Genomic DNA, 22244 nt, shown 5'->3' with positions numbered 1-22244 from the left:
AATGTCTTAACAAATTTTTTGGGTCAATTTAATCATATTACACTGGTCATTGGTAAAGAGCTCCAGAAAAGATGAATGCTATTTTGTATAATAATTGAGATTATTAACTGCATATTAGTATGATATTGTTTATTTTTGATAGCATAGTGTAACTGCATGATTGTTAGGTTTTGTGGATTTATCACTTTTTTTTTATTTTTTATTAAATTTTGAATCTTACCTTGAATGAAACAGAATGGTAGTATGAAAGATCTGCACACTGCAGCACAAAGATCAAATGCTATTAGTGACATACACTTTGCAAAAACGTGAAAGATTTATTTGTGAAGAGATTGAAAGGAGATGAGTGAAGTATGGATTTGTAGAAAGTACCATATTTTGTTAGACTTATTATTATTCATCTGATCTCCATGGAGTCAGAGAGTCATCGGGGGAGTCACACACAATGCTCATTCAACTGCGCCTTTAACTGATTCAATGTGTCTACATCACAACACACTCAGGCAATGCATTCCACTCACCAACCACACTCCAAACATGGTGTGTTCGGAGTGTGGAACATGTTGACATGGAAGAAAAATTTCTTCCATGTCAACCTGATAACAACCCCTGACTAGCTTAAATGTCTCATTTGTATTTTCCCCTCTTCCTCCTGTTCATCAGGCTTTGTAACTTACATTCTCTCAGTCTGTATGGATTTGTGTTGTTTGTTTAGGTGACTGAGGAAAGCATCTAATGTCTGGCGGCCATGGGGCCAGATAGCGAAAACATCGTCAACGTATCTAAGCCAGACTTTGGGTTTTAAACAAGAGGCATCTAGAGCATGTTGTTCAAAATATTCCATGTAAAAGTTAGCAGTTGGGTGGATAATGGCGAACCCATTGCTGTGCCTTCTTTTTGTAGGTAGAAAGTGTTTTGCCACACAGAATTTCTGACTATTTTGACTAGATTCCTCTCCTTTAAAACCCAAAGTATGGCTTAGATATGTTGATGATGTTTTTACTATCTGGCCCCATTGCCCCCAGACATTAGATACTTTCCTCAGCCACCTATACAAACAACACAAATGCATACAATTCACAATTGAGATTGAAAAGCAGAACACACTTCCGTTTCTAGATTCACTTGTCGCACGTCTTCCTTCTGGCAGTCTTTCCTTCGCTGTTTACTGGAAACCTACACATACTGGCCAATATATACACATAAACTCCTAACACCATCCAACACAAGAACTAGATTATAATAGATTTAGTTTAATCCTTTATCCCAGTGAGAGCAAACAAAGTTTGCGCCTGAAAATATCTTCAGGACTAAATATAGTGTTGTACTATCTTATCCAGTAAGTAGTGCAACACCAAGGCAACTCGTGAAAGATTATTTTTTGAGTCAGCAATGGCTTTGAAGAATTCTCCCAACCTTAATAAATATGGTTGCATTAATTTGCCAAAAAGTTGGGAGACGGTTATCCTAAGAAAAACTCCTGGATAACTGCTGTTGTTTTTTTTTGGTTTTTTTTTCCTCGTTAGAGGGTGCCAAAAATAGGACTTTAGATCTTTTGTCTTTTGCAATTATATTGTTTCACTCACTCACTGTCGCGTTTACAAGTGTGTTGTGCTCTGATGATACTGAGTTGAAAATCAACGAAATATAAGCGTTGATAAAAGTGTTTGTGGTATAGTCTAACCTAGTGATAAATAAATTTTCAACAAGAACTAGATATCATTAACACACTAAAAAACAAGGCTTTGAAGATTTGCTTCAATGAACAAGCATTTAAAGATGAATTAAAAGTTATCAGCAATACATTCCTAAAAAATGGCTACAGCCAAAATACTATCAACAAAATTCTTCACAACACCTCACTTAAAAATAAACTAGACTACAATCAAACTGTAACCATTCCATACATTAAAGGATATCAGATACAGAAATAAACCTTAAAGCCACCTTTAAACCTCCTGCAAAATTTAAAAACTTACTCAACTCATCCAAGGATCCACTTCCTCTGCTGGCCCACCCTCGAGTATACTGTATTCACTGCACCTGTAATTTGCCCTATATAGGAGAAACAGGATGCACAATTCCTAACATACAAAAGCACATAAATGGCACTTAAATTTAATAACTATGGTGAAGCTGGCCTGTCTGATTATGCCCTGAATACTTTACATACAATTGACCGGAAAAGCACCTGTTGTTTATATCGCACCAAAACATGGTATGAACATAAATTTAAGGAGGCCTGTGAAATTCTTATCAACCACCCTAATCTTAACAATAATGATGGTCTAAAAATCCCAAGAATATGGAAGGCACATATTCTGCCACATAACCTTTCCCCCTAAGAGTTAATTATAAATAGGACTATAGGTAATCTACGATCTTAAATCTAATATAACAGTTCTCATGTTAGGAATATATACATGTTTACACAAGAATAATATTTCATTTGCCAAATATTTCAGTCTGAATATTACAGACCATCTTCAGTGGCTACATAGGAATAGTTTTAAAAAACAAGGTGGAATACGAACAATTGATCATTCACACATAGAACAAGCCGCGTGATGTCATATCGCTAAGTATTAGAAGAGTAAACATTTTTAAAGTCATAATTAAAGATAATAATTCAGAAATTCATGTAATAATCTTAAATAACATTAGACTAATATACGAAATTTACATTAAAAAAAAAAATTAATGTGTTATCCTGATTAAACTTTCCAAAATTTTTGATATAGATATACAGTCATTACGATTCAAGTTAGAACATTGAAGTAAGGCCTCCACACTTTCTTTAAATAAACGTTCAAATTTGTAGCGACATCTGTGCAGGAGGAGAGTCTTAGACCAAAGGATATTGTGGCTTGTTTCTAATCCATGCTGAGCTAATCCAGATTTCTCGGGTTTGTTGTGTTGAATTGATGATTGATGCTCTTGAATCCTTTTTTCTATAGAACATCCAGTTTGTCCAAAGTAGGAAAGATTACAGTTACAAGGAACTTGATACACACCAGGTAGAGACAAGGTTGAGTGTTTATCTTTAGATGAAGGAAAATGGGTGGATAATTTGTTAATAGGTGTATAAGTGGCTGTTAAATCATATTTCTTCAGAATTCTTGAAATTGGTTCTGAAATCCTGGAAATGTAAGGAATTGGAACTCGACGTATTGAATCTTTGCTGCTCTGTGTTGGATTGTAAGAATCGAAAAGATGTTGTGTGCTCTTTTCAGAGAAGCCATGTAGTTTCATGTGATGTTTGATAGTTGAAAGTTCTTTCTGTAATGAATGAGAAGTTGAACAATTAGTTTTGGCTTGTCAGATTAAACATTTTATGATTCCTATAACATAAATTGAAAGCAAAATGGCTATTTTTCTGGCATCCTTAATAATAATTAAGGGGATATAAATCCCTTGTTGTTCAACTGCCAGTAAGAAAAACTCTAAGATCGAGAACTATGAATCTATGAGATTCGTAGTTCTCAATCTTAGAGTTTTGCTTACTGGCAGTTGAACAAGTGATTTGTATCCCCTTAATTATTATTTTATGATTCCTGTTTTTTGACAAGGATGATGAGCAGATTCTTTGAGAATATAACGACCTGTGAAAGTTGGTTTTCTGTAAACTGTTGTAAGAATACCTGAAGATGAACAGATGAGAAGGACGTATAAAAATGATAACTTGTTGTCTTTTTCAATCTCCATGGTAAACTTTATACGAGAATGTAAGGAATTGATACTGCTTAAAAAGGAAGGTAAGGAGTCTCTGTTGTGAGGCCATACAGCAAAGATGTCGTCTATATATCTAACCCAAAAGGATGGTTGAGGGAATATAGATGAGAACAGGACTTCTTCTAGATGTTCCAAATAAAAGTTGGCAAGAGCAGGAGAGAGTGGACCATGGCTGTTCCTTCCACTTGGTTGTAAAATTTGTTTTGACATAAGAAATATCCAGAGTGCATTACGAAATCAAATAACTTTATAATATCTTGTGGGAAGATGTCGGCAAGTAATTCTCAAGTCTCTTTGAGAGGTACATTCGTATATAAAGATTCTATATCAAAGCTAACCATAAGATCTGTAGATTGTAAAGCAGTGTTTTTCAATTTATTTAAGAAATCAGAACAGTTTTTCAAAAAAGAGCATGAGTTGCCAATGTGTGATTTCAATAATTTAGATAAATATTTGGCTATGCGATAAGTAGGAGAATCAATACAATCCACTATAGCGCGAAGAGGAATATCTGTCTTGTGTATTTTAGATAGACCATAAAACCTAGGAGGCCTTGCAAAATGAGTTTTTTGTCTTTCAATAGTGGCTACATCCAAACTTATGATCTCATCTAACAGGGAATTTCATTTCTTCAGTTGTCTGTTGGTTGGATCGTAATTGAGTTCTTGGTATGTTGAACATTCTCGAAGTAAAAGGGAAAGTTTTCTTTTATAGTTTGAAGAGTACATAATTACTGTCGCTTTCCCCTTGTCAGCTTTAGTAATGATGAGGTGACTGTTGTTTCTTAAGGAATGTATAGCTTTCTTTTCAGAAGGAGATATGTTCGAAGGAGGAAGCTTGGCTTTAAGCAGCGAAGAAGCAACTTCTAGACGGAGAGCATTAACTTTTTCACTTGAAAGATGAATGAGGTTCCGTTCGATGTTAACTAGAAAATCTATATATGGAATCTTTTTAAGGACTATAGAGAAATCATGTCCTTTTGAGAGGATGAGTGTTTCACTATCAGTTAAAGGCCATCTGGATACGTTGATGATCCAATTATCTGGACTTGGAACAGCTTGATTTGTCTAGAAACAAGAACATCATATTTGTGGTTTAGATGTTGATTCTGTTTTTTATACAAACGTTGTAAAGAGCGTTTAGCTACATTCAGAATTATGTTTGAAAGATGTGGTTCTAAGTTTGTGGAGATATAGATACGGAGATCAGAAACTTGATGAATGTTTATAGCCAGATCATGTTTAGCTGCTCTGAGTTGATTACAGATTAAAGATAAACTGGTGTTCCTGTAAATATTATGAGCTCCAGGAGATTTAACGATTTCTTTAATATACACATTTATTTACATATTTAATGGTTTAACGAAATTAGGAATTATCTTGTTGTCGCAGCATTTTTTTAGAAAGATGATCCTCGCTCGCAACTTACCTTGAGTTACTGATAGTTTACCCAATGTACCGGTTTTTTTGGTGAAGATTTCCCCCGTGAAGGAATAAAATTTGATTCTTTAACGATACTTGTGACATGATGATTAGAAATGTCACAAGTATCGTTAAAGAATCATAGTTCTCATGTTAAATTAGGACATCATTTTTGCTGTAATAAAACTGTCTATAGGAAAAAATATTTCCTTGATGCTGTCTTAAATTGAATATAGCTTTGATGTAGTTGTTTTATTTTATTTCATTTATTTTAATTCAATTTAATCTAATTTTTCACTAGATGTCAGGCCAATAGAATAACTGTTGATCAAATCATCGTCTCTTTAGCATACTGTGTGAAATGTAATATATCTTGTCTCTGTATGTGTATATGTATACTCCAAATGATGACCTTAATGTGAAGGTTAAAACATCAGGAAATTAAAATTATTATTTCTAACACAGTTGTAGAGTCCATAATTTGTCTAAAATGAATGCTGATCAACACTAAAGGACCTCCATATACAACTTTCTGATACCTATCTGACAGCCAATCACTGATTCAACTCAGAAGTCTGTTATCCAATCTCATCTATTTCAATTTATTTAACAGTTTGTTCGTGTGGCAGTCTATCAAATGCCTTTGGAAAATCCAAATACGCCACTGTATGTGCATCTCCCCTGTTCAATACTGCTGTCACCTTGTTATAGTTAGTAAAACATGATTTTCCTTTAACAAACCCATGCAGATAACCACAGAGAATACTGTTGTTATCAATCCATTTCTGCATCCTACTTCTCTCCAGTACCTTCATCACAACTCTAGATATACAGATTGGCCTATAATTTGAAGCTACAGCCTTATCACCACCTTTATGCAGTGAAACAATTTTACCTTACTTCCACTCCTTTGGAACATGTGCTGTTGTAAGACTTATTAAACAGGCATGGCAATACCACTTTCGGTTACCTCAAGATGCATGGTGATATCAAAGTTATTTATTTTCCTGCTCACTCACAATTAAGTCATCTCCTCCTATGTCCTCTAAAGTTACTCATGATTCCACACTGATCAGGATGAAACACACTTATAAATTGATCACTGAATACCTCAAGAATGCCTGCTTCAGCAGTTGCCATTCTACTATTTTCATCCATTAACATCATCTTACTATGATCATTCTTCTTTATACTTGCAACATATCTAAAACACTCTGGGTTTTTCTTTGCCTGATTTGTCAATTTCTGCTCATACTGCACTTTTATTTTCTGATTAACTGAGTCACTCTCCTGTCTTGTTCTTTATACTCTTCATATAACTGATTACCATTATTCATCGTGTACTGTCTCCATAGTAAATTTTTCTTTCGGATTTCATGCTTAAGCTCCTCATTCATCCATTTTGCATCTGCTTTATTCAGACTTTTGGCCTTTGGAATACATTCACACATTGATGCTGTTATATATTCTTTGTCAGTTCCCAAGCAGCATTTATTTCCTTACCACTCAACTCCTCGTTCCATGCTATAGCTCTATGCTTTCTCCTAAGCATGTCATAATTACCAGCCTTATAATTCCACATATATCCTTTCCTCACAAAAGTCTGCATATGGCTAGCCACAACCCAGGTGATCACTTCATGATCATTCACTAACTGGAGGAAAGTGTGAAACCCCACTCACAATTATATCCTCTGATGAAATGATCAGATGTAAAACTCTTAATCTTTGCGTACCCTCCTTTACATGCCACCTGAGATAGTTATCTCTCAAGAACTCGAGAAATTCATTTTCCTTATTCCCAAATGCTATCTCTTTATTCCAATCTATACGTTATAATTAAAATCAATTATAATAATTTCCTTTCCTTTGTTCACTAATACAAGTTGTTTATACATTTTTTCATGACCACCCTCCACATTTCTGCGCCTATAGCAACATCCAACTAAATACGTCTTCCTGTTAACCTCTATGTTAAACCACACTGCCTCATAACCATTGCCACTGTTTTCCTCTTTCGTGTCTGCTTTATGTGTACATAATTCTCCTACTATCATCAGCAGCACTCTCCCTCCATTCCTGTCTGTTCTATCTTTGCGAAAAATGCTGTATCCTTCCACTTATCAGCAACTTAATTAAATATTTAGTTATCAGTGAATGCAAAACAGACTGAAGGAATGAAAGTTACTGTAAATGTGGGTGCAAAAGACTGTGTCAATAACAGAATGAAACCTAGTAAGACTGAGGGAGTGGAAGAACTTATGAATGAAAAAATTAAAGTAAGCAATATGGAAGCAAAACAAAGTGGGCATGAGGAAATGGAAGAAAGGTATGGCAGAACAAGAGGGAGTGACAGAGTCAAATTGACTAAATGAAAGATTTGAAGAAAGAGTTGTTCAAAACGATAAATGAAATGAATATGTCAAGTGATGATTAGATATCTGTTCAGTGAATACAAATGAAAGAGTGCATATGAATAGACTGAAGGAAAAAAGGGGTGATAAATGACTTGAGTTTAGCAATGTATGGCGATTTCGTTATTGGAGGTTTGGTCAGTGTGAGAGTCCATAAGGTTTGCTTTCCAGGAGGATCAATGATTAAGGTAACTCATGCTTTGGATATTGTTTTTATACTCCAAGTGTTTAGTATTTAAATAAGGGTTCAATTCCGATTGGTGCAGTGACCTTTAACACTGTTTATTTTAGAATCCGGAAAATCACTGACCCAAGACCAATTACAAAAAATATACACATTTCATATATTAGATACTGGATCCATTGCCTTCTAAAATAAATCTACACTTTAGAGATTTTCTTATCCAAAAATATTAATAATGCCCATTCTCTGACTCATTCTATTACTGGATTGTTTAACATATACTTAATCATGACTACCAGACTAAACACCTTGTTTTCACAACAACAAAAATGCTCATAGTCAGTTTCTTTGTTAGGACTTTTTCCAAAAATGTAAAAATTCTCTTCTCCTTTTCCATAGGATCCTTTCTTATCACCCATACGTAGCACACAGTATTATTCTTCCTGTCTCTGAAGCATAAATACTCTTACCTCTTGCAGTTCAGTTTGACACACAATTTACTGATTTTTGTACTGGAGAAAAAAGTTTCTTCTGCTACTTTATAAACAACATATCTAAGTTGCTTTGCATTTTCCAGTAGAAATAACAAATAGATCTGCCGTCCTTAATACAGATGAAACTTCCCAATCAGTGTTTCTTCAAACATTCAATTAAAACATCGACCGCAATATCTTCTTTATTTACTTAAATATAAAGAGCCAATAGGCTTCATTTCGGCGATATAAACATTATTTAAATTAAGGGGATATTAAATCCCACATTGTTTTAAAACCAAATAAGAAACTCAAGGATTGGAATCGGAGAGTTTCATGCCGAATATAGTAAACTATAAAGTATCAGCGATTACTAGCGTGAGCTAATGCAAGTAGTCCTAGTACATAGTACAATCTCGGGCAACTCATAGCAAAGGTGGTAAAGTTCTGGTTGCTATTCTTGGTATTTTCCATAATGTAAAAACACATTTCCTAGGAAATGTATGCTGTTATTACATTATGGCATTACCCAGACCGGTTTCAGCCTTTTTTTAGGTTTCATCAGTGAGTATCTAGACCAAATTAATACCAAAGGGTATAGCGAAAAGAACTTATATACTCTGCTATATGAGTTGTCAAACAGGTGCACCCATCGGCATGAAACTCTCTGATTCCAATCTTTGAGTTTCTTATTCGATTTTAAAACAATGTGGGATTTAATATCCCCTTAATTTAAATAATGTTTATATTGCCAAAATGAAGCCTATTGGCTCTTTATATTTAAGTAACTTAATGGGTGCACCTGTTTGACAACTCGTATAGCAGAGTATATAAGTTCTTTTCACTATACCCTTTGGTATTAATTTGGTCTAGCTACTCACTGATGAAGCCTCAAAAAAGGCTGAAACTGGTCTGGGTAATGCCATAATGTAATAACAGCATACATTTCCTAGGAAATGTGTTTTTACATTATGGAAAATACCAAGAATAGCAATCATAACTTTACCACCTTTGCTACGAGTCGCCCGAGATTGTACTAGGACTACTTGCATTAGCTCATGCTAGTAATCGCCGATACTTTATAGTTTACTATATTCGGCATGAAACTCTCTGATTCCAATCTTTGAGTTTCTTATTCAGTTTTAAAACAATGTGAGATTTAATATCCCCTTAATTTAAATAATCTTCTTTATTTATTAAATACTTTTTGGCAGTCTCAACTTCTCCAGTTTAAAGACTCACAGTTCTACGATTCCTTTTCGGAATCTTCTATTAATATTCTTCTGACTGTCACATAAAACTAAAAACTTTCCTAACAAGAAAATTTCTTCTGTCTGCATTCTTAAACTTTCATTTTAGAAATTATGGACTTTACAACCGTGTTATAAATAACTCTTTTAATTTCCTGACATTTTGATCTTCATATTAAGATCATCATCTGGAGCATATACAGATATACAGGACAGTTGAGTTACATTACATACAGTAAGCTAGAGAAACAATGATTTGATTACAGGTTATTTTATTGGCATGACCTCTAGTGAAAAAAAAAATTACAAATTAATTAATTATTTAGAAACTACAGTACATCAAGCTAAATTCTATTTATGATAACATGAACAAACATTCTTTCTTATAGATAGTTTTCTTTCAGTAACAATGATGTCCTATTTTTAGCATTGCAATTGTTATTTCTGATTTAGGATTCTGGATTATCTACAGTCCTGTTTATAGTTACTCTTAGAGAGGAAGGTTCCCTGGGTGGAATATGCCTTCCATATGTTTGGGATTTTTAGACCATCATTATTGTTCAGATTGGTGTGGTTGATAGTAATCTCACAGGCTTCCTTAAATTTGCGTTCATACCAAAACATGGTATGAACGCAAGTAATGTAAACAACTCGTATTTTCCAGTCAATTCTATGTAAGGTGTTCAGGGCATGATCAGAAAGGCCAGCTTCACCATAGTTATTATATTTAATGTGTCGTTTATGTTCTTTTTGTCTGATAGGAATTGTGCATCCTGTTTCCCTTATATATATGGTATATTACAATGCAATAAACCTATCCAACCATGCCTTAAACAAAGATGAACTCTCAGTACTTAACAAAGGTCTGAATTTTGCCGTAGTACCCAGATCGATAAACAAACTGGATTTTATTTGTAATATTGTAAGAAGCTTAAGATTCATCCCAAATAACATAGCAGACAAAATACATTTAGAAACCGCCAGCATTTCAAATATAAATCATAACAAGCAACTTAACAAAACACGAATTAACAGAGGTGAAATCATTAAAATCAAATCCGAACATTAATAACTAGAGCCGATAAAGGACGTGCCATCATTATTCTAAACTGAACCACTTATTTAGAAAAAATGAATCTACTAGTCTCAGACAATCAATAATACATACCAACTCTTTAACTACGACCAACCAATAGAATAAAAAAGAAAACAGAAAAACTACTTAAATCAGTTACTATATGACGCGAAGATACAGTCAAAAAAACTACTTCCACACTACTCTCGTTTCCTGAGAATTTATGGTCTACTGAAAATACACAAACAAAACACACCACTCTGGCCGATTGTCGAAGGGATAGATAGCCCGAATTATCAAGAAATTAGCAGCAACACTCGAGGAGTTGGTAGGTCATTTCCCCTCCAATATCAGAAACGCACAACACTTCATAAACATAATCAAAGTCATTACATTCAAAAAAGATGATTTATTAGTCAGTTTTGATGTCTCTGCCCTCTTTACAAATGTCCCAATCCTTCTTTTACAGAGCAAATTTCCTCCAGATATCATGGCATTCTTTGCGTATGTATTACATTCTGGTTATTTTGTATGGCAAAACGCTTTCTACCTACAAAAAGAAGGCACAGCCATGGGCTCGCCATTATCCCCCCCATTGCTAACTTTTGTATGGAACATTTTTAAAAGCCAAAGTCTGGCTTAGATGAGCTGATGATGTTTTTCATGATCTGGTCCTATGGCCCACCAGACACTAGACACTTTCCTTAGCCACCTAAACAAACAACACAAATGCATACAGTTCACAATTGAGATTGAAAAACAGAACACACTTCCTTTTCTAGATACACTTGTTGCATGTCTTCCTTCTGGCAATCTTTCCTTCACTGTTTACTGGAAAACGACACATACTGGCCAATATATACACATAAACTCCTACCACCACCCAACACAAAAACTAGATGTCATTAACACTCTAAAAAACAGGGCTTTGAAGATCTCCTCCAATGAACATGCACTGAAAGACGAATTTAAAGTTATTAGCAATACTTTTCTAAAAAATGGTTACAGCCAAAACACTATTAACAAAATTCTCTAACAAGAATTTTGTTAATTAACAAGACCTCAATAAAAAACAAAGATAAACCAGACTACAATAAAACTATAACCATTCCTTATATTAAAGGGACATCAGATAAAATAAACAGAATACTACAAAAATACAACCTCAAAGCCACCTTTAAACCTCCTGCAAAATTAAAAGGCTTACTCAACTTGTCCAAAGACCCACTCCCTTCGCTGGCCCACCCTGGAGTATACCGTATTTATTGCACCTGTAATATGTCATATATAGGGGAAACAGGACGCAAAATTCCTATCAGACAAAAAGAACATAAATGACACATTATATATAATAATTATGGTGAAGCTGGCCTTTCTCATCATGCCCTTGAACACCTTACATAGAATTGACTAGAAAAGCACCAGTTGTTTACGTCATACCAAAACATGGTATGAACGCAAATTTAAGGAAGCCCATGAGATTATTATCAACCATCCCAATCTGAACAATAATGATGGTCTAAAAATCCCAAACATATGGAAGGCACATATTCGACCCATGGAACCTTCCTCTCTAAGAGTAACTATAAACAGGGACTGTAGATAATCAAGGATCCTAAATCAAAAATAACAATTTTTGATTTAGGATCAAAAATAGGACATCATTGTTACTGAAAGAAAAAACTATCTATAAGAAAGAATGTTTGCTCATGTTATCATAAATAGAATTTAGCTTGATGTAGTTTCTAAATAATTAATTTGTAATTTTTTTTTTTCACTAGAGGTCATGTTAGTAGAATAACCTGTGATCTAATCATTGTTTCTCTAGCTTACTATATGTAATGAACTCAGCTTGTCCTGTATATTTGTATATGCTCCAGATGATGATCTTAATGTGAAGATCGAAACATTCAGAAATTAAAAGAGTTATTTATAACAAGTTTGTAAAGTCCATAATTTCTAAAATGAATGCTGATCATTGTGCAACACTAAAAGAAAGGTTCTTAAACTTTCATTAGCCCTGTCTTTTTTTTTTCTTCTCATTACACCGATACCAAACGCTGTCTCTGTCAACTATCAATCACTCATCAATCTCCTCAACGAGCATGTGCAATCTTTGTAAATGGCAAGCAAGAAGTTACGTATAATGTCTGACATGTCTCTGTTAGCGTAATAAGAGTGTCTATAGAACAACAAACATCTTAACGTTACCAATCTTAAATTACAATAAAAAGAACTCAGATTATTACAAATTATCAGAATCTATGAAGTACATTGATTTCAAATGGTTTACATTTCATTTTGACAATAATAATAACAATAATAGGCACATTGCAAATGCCAATACGTTACAAAACCAAAACTAATAATATACCAACATAAGCAATTTGTAAAAATATTCATAATTTTAAATTATGATTATTTTTACAATATTATTATTAATGTTATTAAGAGAGACTTCCGGGGGGGGGGGTGCTTAAGGGTCAAAGCTGTATAACTGAGAGGAGACCTCCACATAGCCTTTAAAGGAATGCGGAGAACCGACCAGGGCTTCTGACCTAATGTCCAATCCTCACCTTCTCGTGGTGCACCCTGTTGGTTATCTACCTGGATACTGAACGAATGAGGATGACCAGATTGTATTCGTATTGGTTAAACCAAAATACAAAATGATGGTACAACATGACAAAATTTGAATGCTGGCTGGGGCATCGCCCGGTTAAACAAGCCCCCGTTGTTTTCGCCAGGGAACCATGGTGAACAGCAAAAAGTCAGCTACTGGAACAAATCTGAAAACACATCCCAACTCAACATCACCAGAGTTAAAGATCTGTACTATCAACATAAGAATCCTGAATGGCAAAGAAATGGAGCTAGCTGAAGAATTAGGTAAGTACCAGATCGACATAATTGAAGTGACTGAAACAAAAAAGACAAAAACTGGTGCGATCTTTCTGAGCAATAAATACAAAATGTTATATTCAGGAAATGACAATCAAGGAAAAGAAGGAGTAGCCATAGTATTCACCACAAAATACTAATCTTCTTGAATGGCAGGCAGTCTCAAGTAAAGTGATGTGGGCAAATATCAGAATGGGAAACTGGACAGTGAGACTCTTTTGTGCCTATGGTCCCACAGAAGGTTCTACTAAGGTAGAAGTGGAGGAATTTTTTGAGGCTCTAGAGAAAGCTACTGACACAATGAAAAAAGAAAAGTTTGTCCTTGTTGGGGATCTAAATAGCAGAGTAGGAAGTGATTGTCAGATATACAAAAATATTTTGGGAAAATTTGGAGAAAAGAGCAAAGCTAATAATGGCAAATACCTGCTGGATTTCTGCTCAGGACATGGACTAGTTATTACTAACACTATGTTTCAACATTAAAATGTGCACAAATTCACATGGAGAGAAGAGGCAAGGAATAAGAAAAGTCTCATTGACTATGTTATTGTTGATAGTGATGCTTTCTCCCTGGTTCAGGACACCAGTGTACAGAGGATTTGAAATTGGAAGCGATCACTATTTAGTCTTGAGCAGGATAAAATTGAATTTCATATTGAAAAGAATAACATGTAAGAAAGTTTTAAAGTGAATAAAAGTTGAGCAGCTATCAGATGTGAACTGTAGACTAAAATACAAAAAGATTATTGAAAAAAAAATGAAAGAGTACATGCACCAGCTATTATACTTATTCTTGAATTTATTCACACTGCTTGCACATACCACATTCAATGGCAATTCATTCCAATCGTGCATCACCCTATGACAGAAAAATCTAGCCCTCATCCCCTTCTTAGCGGAATTCATTCTCATCTTCCAAGAATGTCCTTTCACCACCCTCCATAAAATGAAAAATTTCATCAACTTTAATCCTGTATGACCCTTTCAGAAGTTTGTACTTCTCAATCATATCACCCCCCCCTTTCTCCTTTACTAATTCTGCAGTCAATCTATCTTCATAATTAGTATTCCACATTCCTGGTATCATTTTTAACGCTCTTCTTTGCCCTCTCTTCACTGTATCACAATGGAAACTAGGAGACCAGATCCATGTACAATAGTCCAAGTGAGGTCTTATCAAGGCCTTGTAAAGAGACAAAATGGCATCCTTATCTTTACATGTTAAAGTTTGTTTCAGCATTGCAATTATCTTTTGATCAATATTTGCTACATGGCCCCTGCACTTCAACTTGCTATCTACTAACATTCCAAGATCCCTAACCTGATCAATTTCTTCTAGCATAATGCCACCAATATAATGCAACATTGGATATCTGATCAATCACGCCAAAGTGAATGACTTTACATTTACTGCTATCCATTTTCCCATGCCCACAATTCCAGCCTATTCAAGTCATTCTGCAAGTACTGCATATCAACAGCATTCCTGATTACTCTACCTATCTTTGCATCATCAGCAAATAGCTGTATGTTGCCTGTCAAATTCTTCCCAATATCATTAATGTACAGATTGAATAACAGTGGACCACGGACAGATACTTGTGGTATACCACTAGTTACCTTAAATCTTGCAGACTCACACCTCCGAATACCACTTTTTGATATCTGTTATTAGCCATCCTCTTCTCCATGCTAATATTTTATAATCCAAACACATATTCTCTAATTTATAGAACAATCTTCCATGCTGTATTCTGTCTAAAGCCTTAGCAAAATCCAAATGTATCATGGTGTATCCATTCCCCTTGTCTAGTTCAATGGTAACATTATTATAGAATGTCAGCAAGTTGCTAAAGCATGACCTTCCCTTAGTAACTCATTCTGTTCATTGCAAAGGAGAGATTCACTGTCAACCCATTTCTGAATGCAAGCCCTAACCAATTTTCCCAAAATCTTTATCATCACCACCATTCTCGAGATGCTGATTGGTTGATAGTTGAATACATCGGTCTTTGTACTACCCTTGTGAATGGGATTGTCATTCATTCTTTCCATTCTTGTGGAATCTTCCCTATTCTGAGATTCAAATTATATAGCCTGGTCAAAGATGCTAAAAGAGTGTTCAGTTGAACACTCTTTTAGCACCTGTGCTGATATCTCATCAGTCCCTATTGCTGAATTCTTATTCAGTTTGTGCAACAGCTCTTATAATTTTGATTTTCAATGTCCAGTCAACCAACGTGTCAAATCTGACACGTTGGTTGACTGTTTTGTACAAATTATCCAGTGCTGGATAATTTGTACAAAAGTTAGGTCAAATTTAGGATACCACAGCCTCCATAAGTTGTTTTCTGCAGGCTCATTTTAATAAAGAAAATAATACTAAATTAAAAAGTTTGAATTAATGTATGTTTGTGTTTTTCTTATCTTTAAAATTTCTATATATGTTCTGAAATTATTATTTTCACCTGTGGGTGCAAGTAATGATTTAATAATATTTTTACAGTTATATATGTGTAACTGATGTAAATAAAGTACTTAGTTATGCAAACAGAAAATTTAGAATAATTTTTGGAAATGAAAACATTACAAATGTTTATGTGAAATCTAGAAGAAGGTACTGTAGGACAGTGCAAGATTAATGTTAATAATCCATTGCATGAAGAGTAGAAAGAGCAGGCCAAAAGGTGGCAAAAGTGCAGAATGAGAAGAAATTAGCTAATTAAACTAATAAAAATCTTGATGAGTTCTTTCAATATGTGGCAAGTAGAAATAAAAATGACTATGGGAGGATGATGCTAACGATGACACTAGTAGATTAAACCAATGCAGAGGATATAGTTGAAGTATTCGATGAGCAGTTTATCAGTGTATTTCATCCTCATGAAGGCAATATCATGAGAGGGCTAGCATGAGTAGAAGGTATGGTGGAGGAACTGATGGTGAATGAGCAGGAGGTATATGAGGAATTAAATGACCTGGATGTTATTAAGGCAGCAGGACTTGATAATATGTTGCCACATGTTGTGAAGGAATGCTCTATGGAATTAACAACACATTTGGCACACCTGTTTAACATGAGTCTTACTACAGTGCAACTCCCAAATGAATGGAAGGTTGAAAAGTTGTTCCATTTCACAAATTGTGTGTGCAGGGAAGGGGGATAATACTGGGGTTACAAATTATAGACGTGTGTGTGTGTTTGGAGTTGTTAAGGTGTTAGAGAGAGTAGGATTCAGAAACGGGCTGATAATGGCAGTATTCTTCATGATGGTAAGCATGAATTTGTTTTAGGAAAGTCATGCGTTAGCATTCTGCTTACATATTACAACAGATGACAAATTCACTATATAAAGGAGATGCATATACATTGGTGTACTCGGATTTCAAAGGCCTTTGAGAAATACTACCATATCGCAAGGTAGTAGCTAGATTGAAACAATGGGACTAGATAACAGACTAGTGAGTTGGATAGTTGATTAGCTGTCAAATAGGTATCTGCAGGTTATGTATGGAGAAGTGGTGTCCCAAAAGAGGATCACTAATGGAGCCACAAGGATTGTTTTGGGACCATTATTTTTTTTAACTTGTATGCTAATGACATTGGGACAGGTTTAACTAGAGATATGCAGCTGTTTGCTAATGATGCAAAGTTGGGAAGAACTATGAGAAATAGAGCAGATGTTGTGGACTTAGAGGAGTATCTGAATAAGCTGTGTGAGTAGAGCTATTAGTTTTATGTTACAAAGTGCAAGGTCTCAAAATTTGGTAGACAAGGTTGGGATGTAGAGTGTACAGTTAATGGGGAAATTTTGACAGAGGTGGAAGAGATGAAAGATCTGGGAGTGATGGTGGATAGAGACTTGAAGCTTAGGGGTCACATTGCTAAAATTGTAAGAACATCGCAATGGATTATGGCAATAATAAGGATGAAATTGACATTCAGAAGCACAGAGGTTAGTTATTGTTCCCTTGTATATGGTTTGTCATGCCCCATGTGGATTATGGTGTGCACATTTGATTTTCTGGGTTTCAAGGGGATGATGTATTGGAGAAGATCCAGAGAAGGTTTAGTGTCAGGTTTATGGAATGTCAAATATGAGGAGAGAGAGAGATTGAGAGAATGCAACTTTCAGAGCCTTGTGAATAGAAGGAGATGGCATGTGATTGAGACAAAGGTGGTGAGGAATTGTTATCAGATTAATATGTAGGAGTTTTTTGTAGAGTATAGGGAGACAAGGGTAGAACAAAAGACCACCCCTGGAAGCTGTATAAGGAGTTTGTGAGCATGGAAGTGAGAAGTAGGTACTTTGCATGGAGAGTGATTGGTGAGTAAAATGCAAGTGTGGTTAGATCAGAAATTGTGAATGGGTTTAAGGCATGGATCATTGATCCTTTTGTGTGAGAGTATGGAACTCTCATCATGATTCTTTTGACTCCATTGAGACCGCATGTTAATAATAACAGTAATAATTTTGTTTGATTATTATTCTACTTCTTCTGTACTTTCATTACTAACACTGCTAAGAAGGTTGGAATTTATTATTATTATTATTATATGTGACACCTCCAGGGAGTCCAAAGCCTCATCGAGAGAAAGTGTGCCAACATCAGCGAACGATTTACCCCTTCCAACTATTAACTGCGCTCAAACTTGCTTAAATTTTTGCGAGTCATTTGTAGCAGAGGCCCTACCAATTAACCAACATTTTTTCCCTGAAGTTTACAGCTTTTGTTATCAAATTAATAATAATTTAATTGTTAGTTATTTTTTATGTAATTTTATGCTTATAACCTTGTGGTAACCCTTATAATGCTATATCAGCAATAGAAAGTCAGTTAATGATTGAGCTGTAATCACTCACTGGATAGAGGAACTTTCTAGACTGTTTTCATAGCTAGTTCCTAATCCTGTTTGAACTTTGGTGTGAAGAAGGTTTTAAAATTGAACTTTTTTAACTCTCCATTTCAAAAAATTCACTCATACAATTGCACTGTTTCACACAATTAATATTTGAAACATGAGATGGTTGCTGTTAAACTAAGTTGCCAAAAATGATGAAGGCTGAAACTGGTTACTTACACATTTCTAAACGTTAACATTAAGAGTTGTACATATTTACTCTCTTTAGAAATTTTGCAGGAAATTCAGGGGATTAATAAAATGTGTTTAAATACAAAATTAATGATGGAAAATCTCATGTAAAACGATTTTTTAATAGTATAATTTTAGCCTGTGTGTCACAGGCATCTTCAGTACATGTTAAGCTCAAATTAAACAATAACTGACAATTCCAAAAAACGCTAGTGTAAGATAACTAAAAAAGTCAATAAAATTTCTTAACAAAAAAAAAAAAAAAAAAAAAAAACTATATATATACAATAAAAAGGAAAGATTAGCTGATTTTTAAAGTGCTATCTCCCATGAAGGGGATAGATGTAAACCATCGGATCTGTTTAAGTTAGGAGAGTGGAGTAAAGTTTCACATGTTTCTTTATAAAGCCGTTCTATGAGGAACCGACTTTTGTGAAGGACTATTGTCTTTTTCCAATGAACTCTGTCTGGTTAAGATGGCATGTTCTGCAAGTCCAGACTGTTCAGGTTTAAGGTACTGAATATAAGACTGGTGTTCTTCTAGTTGAATAGAGGCAGATCTTCCTGTTTGTCCGAAATAAGATAATCCACAAGAGTAAGGAATCTGGTAGACACCTGGATAATTAAGATGTGGAAGCTTGTCCTTAGGAGAAGTGAGAAAGATGGAGATTTTTCTGACTGGTCGAAAGGCAACAAAAATATTTATTGGTTTTAAAACTTTTGCTATACGTTCACTAATGCCGTGTACATAAGGGATAGGAATGCGCGTTATTTTGTCATTAATTTTGTATTTATATGTCCACTCACGGTATTCCTTTACTAAGAGTAAAATGTGTTTAAAAGAGATTGTAATAGGCCATAGATGTTAAGTCTTGGATACTTAAATGTTCCATGTGGATTGTAAACAGTTTGCATAAATGTTTTTAAAATCTTGTTATATCGTGATATAAGTTGATATATTAAAGCAACAATATGTAAATTTGTTTTGCCTCTATCTGAAGTAATATTATTTTTGCATAATTTTATACCCAGTTCAGTTAAAGGAGATAGCAATAATTTATTCTTATCCCTTGAAGACATGTGAAGAGGGACTGTAAAATTCTGATAAACACCTAGAACAAAAATGATATTAAAGCAACTGATATAACTACAAGAAAGAATATAAATTAAAATCCTTTAACCCCCATGTTTCATCAAATTGTAATAATTTGTTCTTTTTCTTTTAGGATATATATATATATATATATACTGGGGGGGAGCTACGACCCCCCCCCCTGGCGCCAAACTTCCCCGAGTTCCGGACTGGTAGGCCGGTTCTCCTTGAATTCTGATGACTCAAAATTTGAAGACTTGAAAGGGGGTTTCTGCCTATGCCGCCCAACCCCCCCAAGTTCCGGACTGGTAAGCCGGTTCTCCTTGAATTCTGGTGACTCGAATTTTGAAGACTCGACACTCAGGGTAGCCCTGAGTTTTAAAACGTTTCAAAAAACGTGGCATAAAAAGGCTTATCATTTAATATATATATATAGGGTAGATATCTAAGAAGACATACCTGAGGTTTTGAAGAAATTCGAAGACCTGGAGGTGCCGACTGTCATCAAGTTTTTCGTGCTGCAGGAAAAGTCTGCAACTGAGATTCATCAAACTTTGTGTGAGACTTAAGTCGAGTGTTCCCAACAGTTGCCAGATGGGTGGCCAAGTTTAAAACTGGGTATCCTGAGATAACAGATGTCTCCATGTCAGGAAGACCTTCCATAGTGATCACACCTGAAAACATCAATGCAATGCATGCCATTATCTTTGATGATAGACAAATATCAGCCAAAAACATTGCAAAGACTCTGTGGATATTCAGGGAACAAGATGGGAAAGCTCTTAGTGAAGCAGATCCCCAAATGTTTGAATATTGACCAGAAGAGAGAATATGTGCTGTCATCTCATTGGATTTTGGGTCATTTTAAGAAATCAGTTGCAAAAAATGTTTAGCTCATATTGTGATTGTTGATGAAACATGGCTTCATTGCTATGACCCAGAGACCAAACAATGGTCAGTGAAATGGAGACAGAAAAGTTCTTCACAGCCAAAGAAGTTCCGAACCCAAAAGTCAGCAGGGAAGGTTCTTGTCATTGCCTTTTTAGATATGGATGGTGTAGTCCTTACCTAGTACCTCAAAAAAGCTGAAACTGTTACAGCAGCAGCAGTTTATTCAACAGCTCCAAAGGAAAAACACTGCAAGGAAACTGAGCAGAGGCATGTTGCTTTTGCAGGACAACACACCTGCTTGCACTTTTCATGACACCCAGCAGACAATACACAACTTGGGCTTTCAATATCTGTCTCACCCATCCTATTCACCAGACCCCTGGTCCCACCTGACTATTTCCTATTCCCAAATATTTAAGAAACACTTGAAAGGAACAAAATTTACCACAGATGAAGTCATATTTGCAGCTGAGGACTGGTTTGTGCAATAATGGAAAGAATTTTTTCTCAGAGGATTGCAAATGATTCAACAGCATTGTGACAGGTGTATAACACTTTGTGGGGAATATGTAGAATAATGTGTAAGTTACATGGTTCTACCTCAGTTCCTTCATGGTGATTATCACAACTTTTCAGCACACTTGTATCATATTCATCTTTGTACACACACACACACACACATATATATATATATATATATATCATACAGATGTTTGGTGGTTAGATTCTTTTAATTATGTGCCATATCAATTATTTCTCCATTTTAGGTCCATCACCACCACCACCACCACCACACTCTCATCACAAAGATGAAAGAACACAGCGGCAGTTTAATAGATTAAAAAAAAAATTGGAGACAAGACAAAAGGAAAGTAGTGTGCCACAGACATCCCCAGTAAATTCTCCTAGAAAAGGTTTTTCAATCTGTTTTTTAAAATGTATTTTTCCTTAGTTTTCCAGTTTCTTCCCATCTCCCTCAATCTGGCTTATGATTTAAATAATCTCATTTCTTTCCTAGCTGAATATAGTTTTGTATGTTTCAGATGATTTTTAAAGTTTATTTTTAATTCAAGTGCAAAAGATGCTGTGTTTTGTCTTTTAGTTCTGATGAAGTGAAATTAGAATATAGCTACTCAGAAGATATATTTTTTAAATTTGAATTGTTTTCCTTTTGGAAACTTTGATATACTTTGCCAATATTATTTTATCATTGTTATATACTGAACTATATTCACATTATCATTATGGAGAAATGCTCTTTTAAACTTTATAAATGATGGAAAGAAAGAAAAAAAAACATTTTGCAATTTGAAATGCAGAAAACAGATTAATTTAGAAAACTAAGTGTTGTTTTTTTGGAAATTATATTTTGTTTAAATATATTGATTGTTTACCTGAAAATCATAAGTATTCTAATATTTTGACAATCATAGTTTTTAATTGGAACATTTTCTTCAACATTGTGTTTTTATTGTGATACTTATGCTTTACACATTGCATATAAATGTCATGTTAGAGGCTTAATGGAGTAAAACAGTACTGAGAAGGGATTAAACTATTATTTAATTCTTCTAGTATTTCATCTCATTCACTGAGATATCATCAGGGAGTACAATATGAGATTTGTGACACACACACACAAAGGAAACACAAAACTAAGTGAAACACTTGGACAAAAGACTAGAGTCCCAACTAGGTGGGGGTGCCCTTTGTGTG

The 22244-nt window shown here is 34.8% G+C and overlaps 1 protein-coding gene across 3 annotated transcripts in view; it reads left to right on the top strand.

The window, feature by feature from the left end:
* LOC150093092 (fibronectin type-III domain-containing protein 3A-like) overlaps window positions 1–22244 on the top strand; it is a 557362-nt gene that overhangs the window by 114389 nt on the left and 420729 nt on the right. For all 3 annotated transcript variants that reach the window (XM_090414067.1, XM_090414066.1, XM_090414069.1), the window contains one exon: window positions 21296–21442. In XM_090414067.1, coding sequence (XP_090270193.1) covers window positions 21296–21442 — 147 coding nt within the window. The remainder of the gene's footprint in view (window positions 1–21295; window positions 21443–22244) is intronic.

The sequence above is a fragment of the Typopeltis vanoorti genome, chromosome 24, assembly GCF_054136105.1.
Source record: "Typopeltis vanoorti isolate ZY-2024b chromosome 24, IOZ_Tvanoo_1.0, whole genome shotgun sequence".
Lineage (NCBI taxonomy): Eukaryota > Metazoa > Arthropoda > Arachnida > Uropygi > Thelyphonidae > Typopeltis > Typopeltis vanoorti.
The sequence above is the reverse complement of the archived record's forward strand: the minus strand, read 5'-3'. Positions and strand labels throughout refer to the sequence as shown.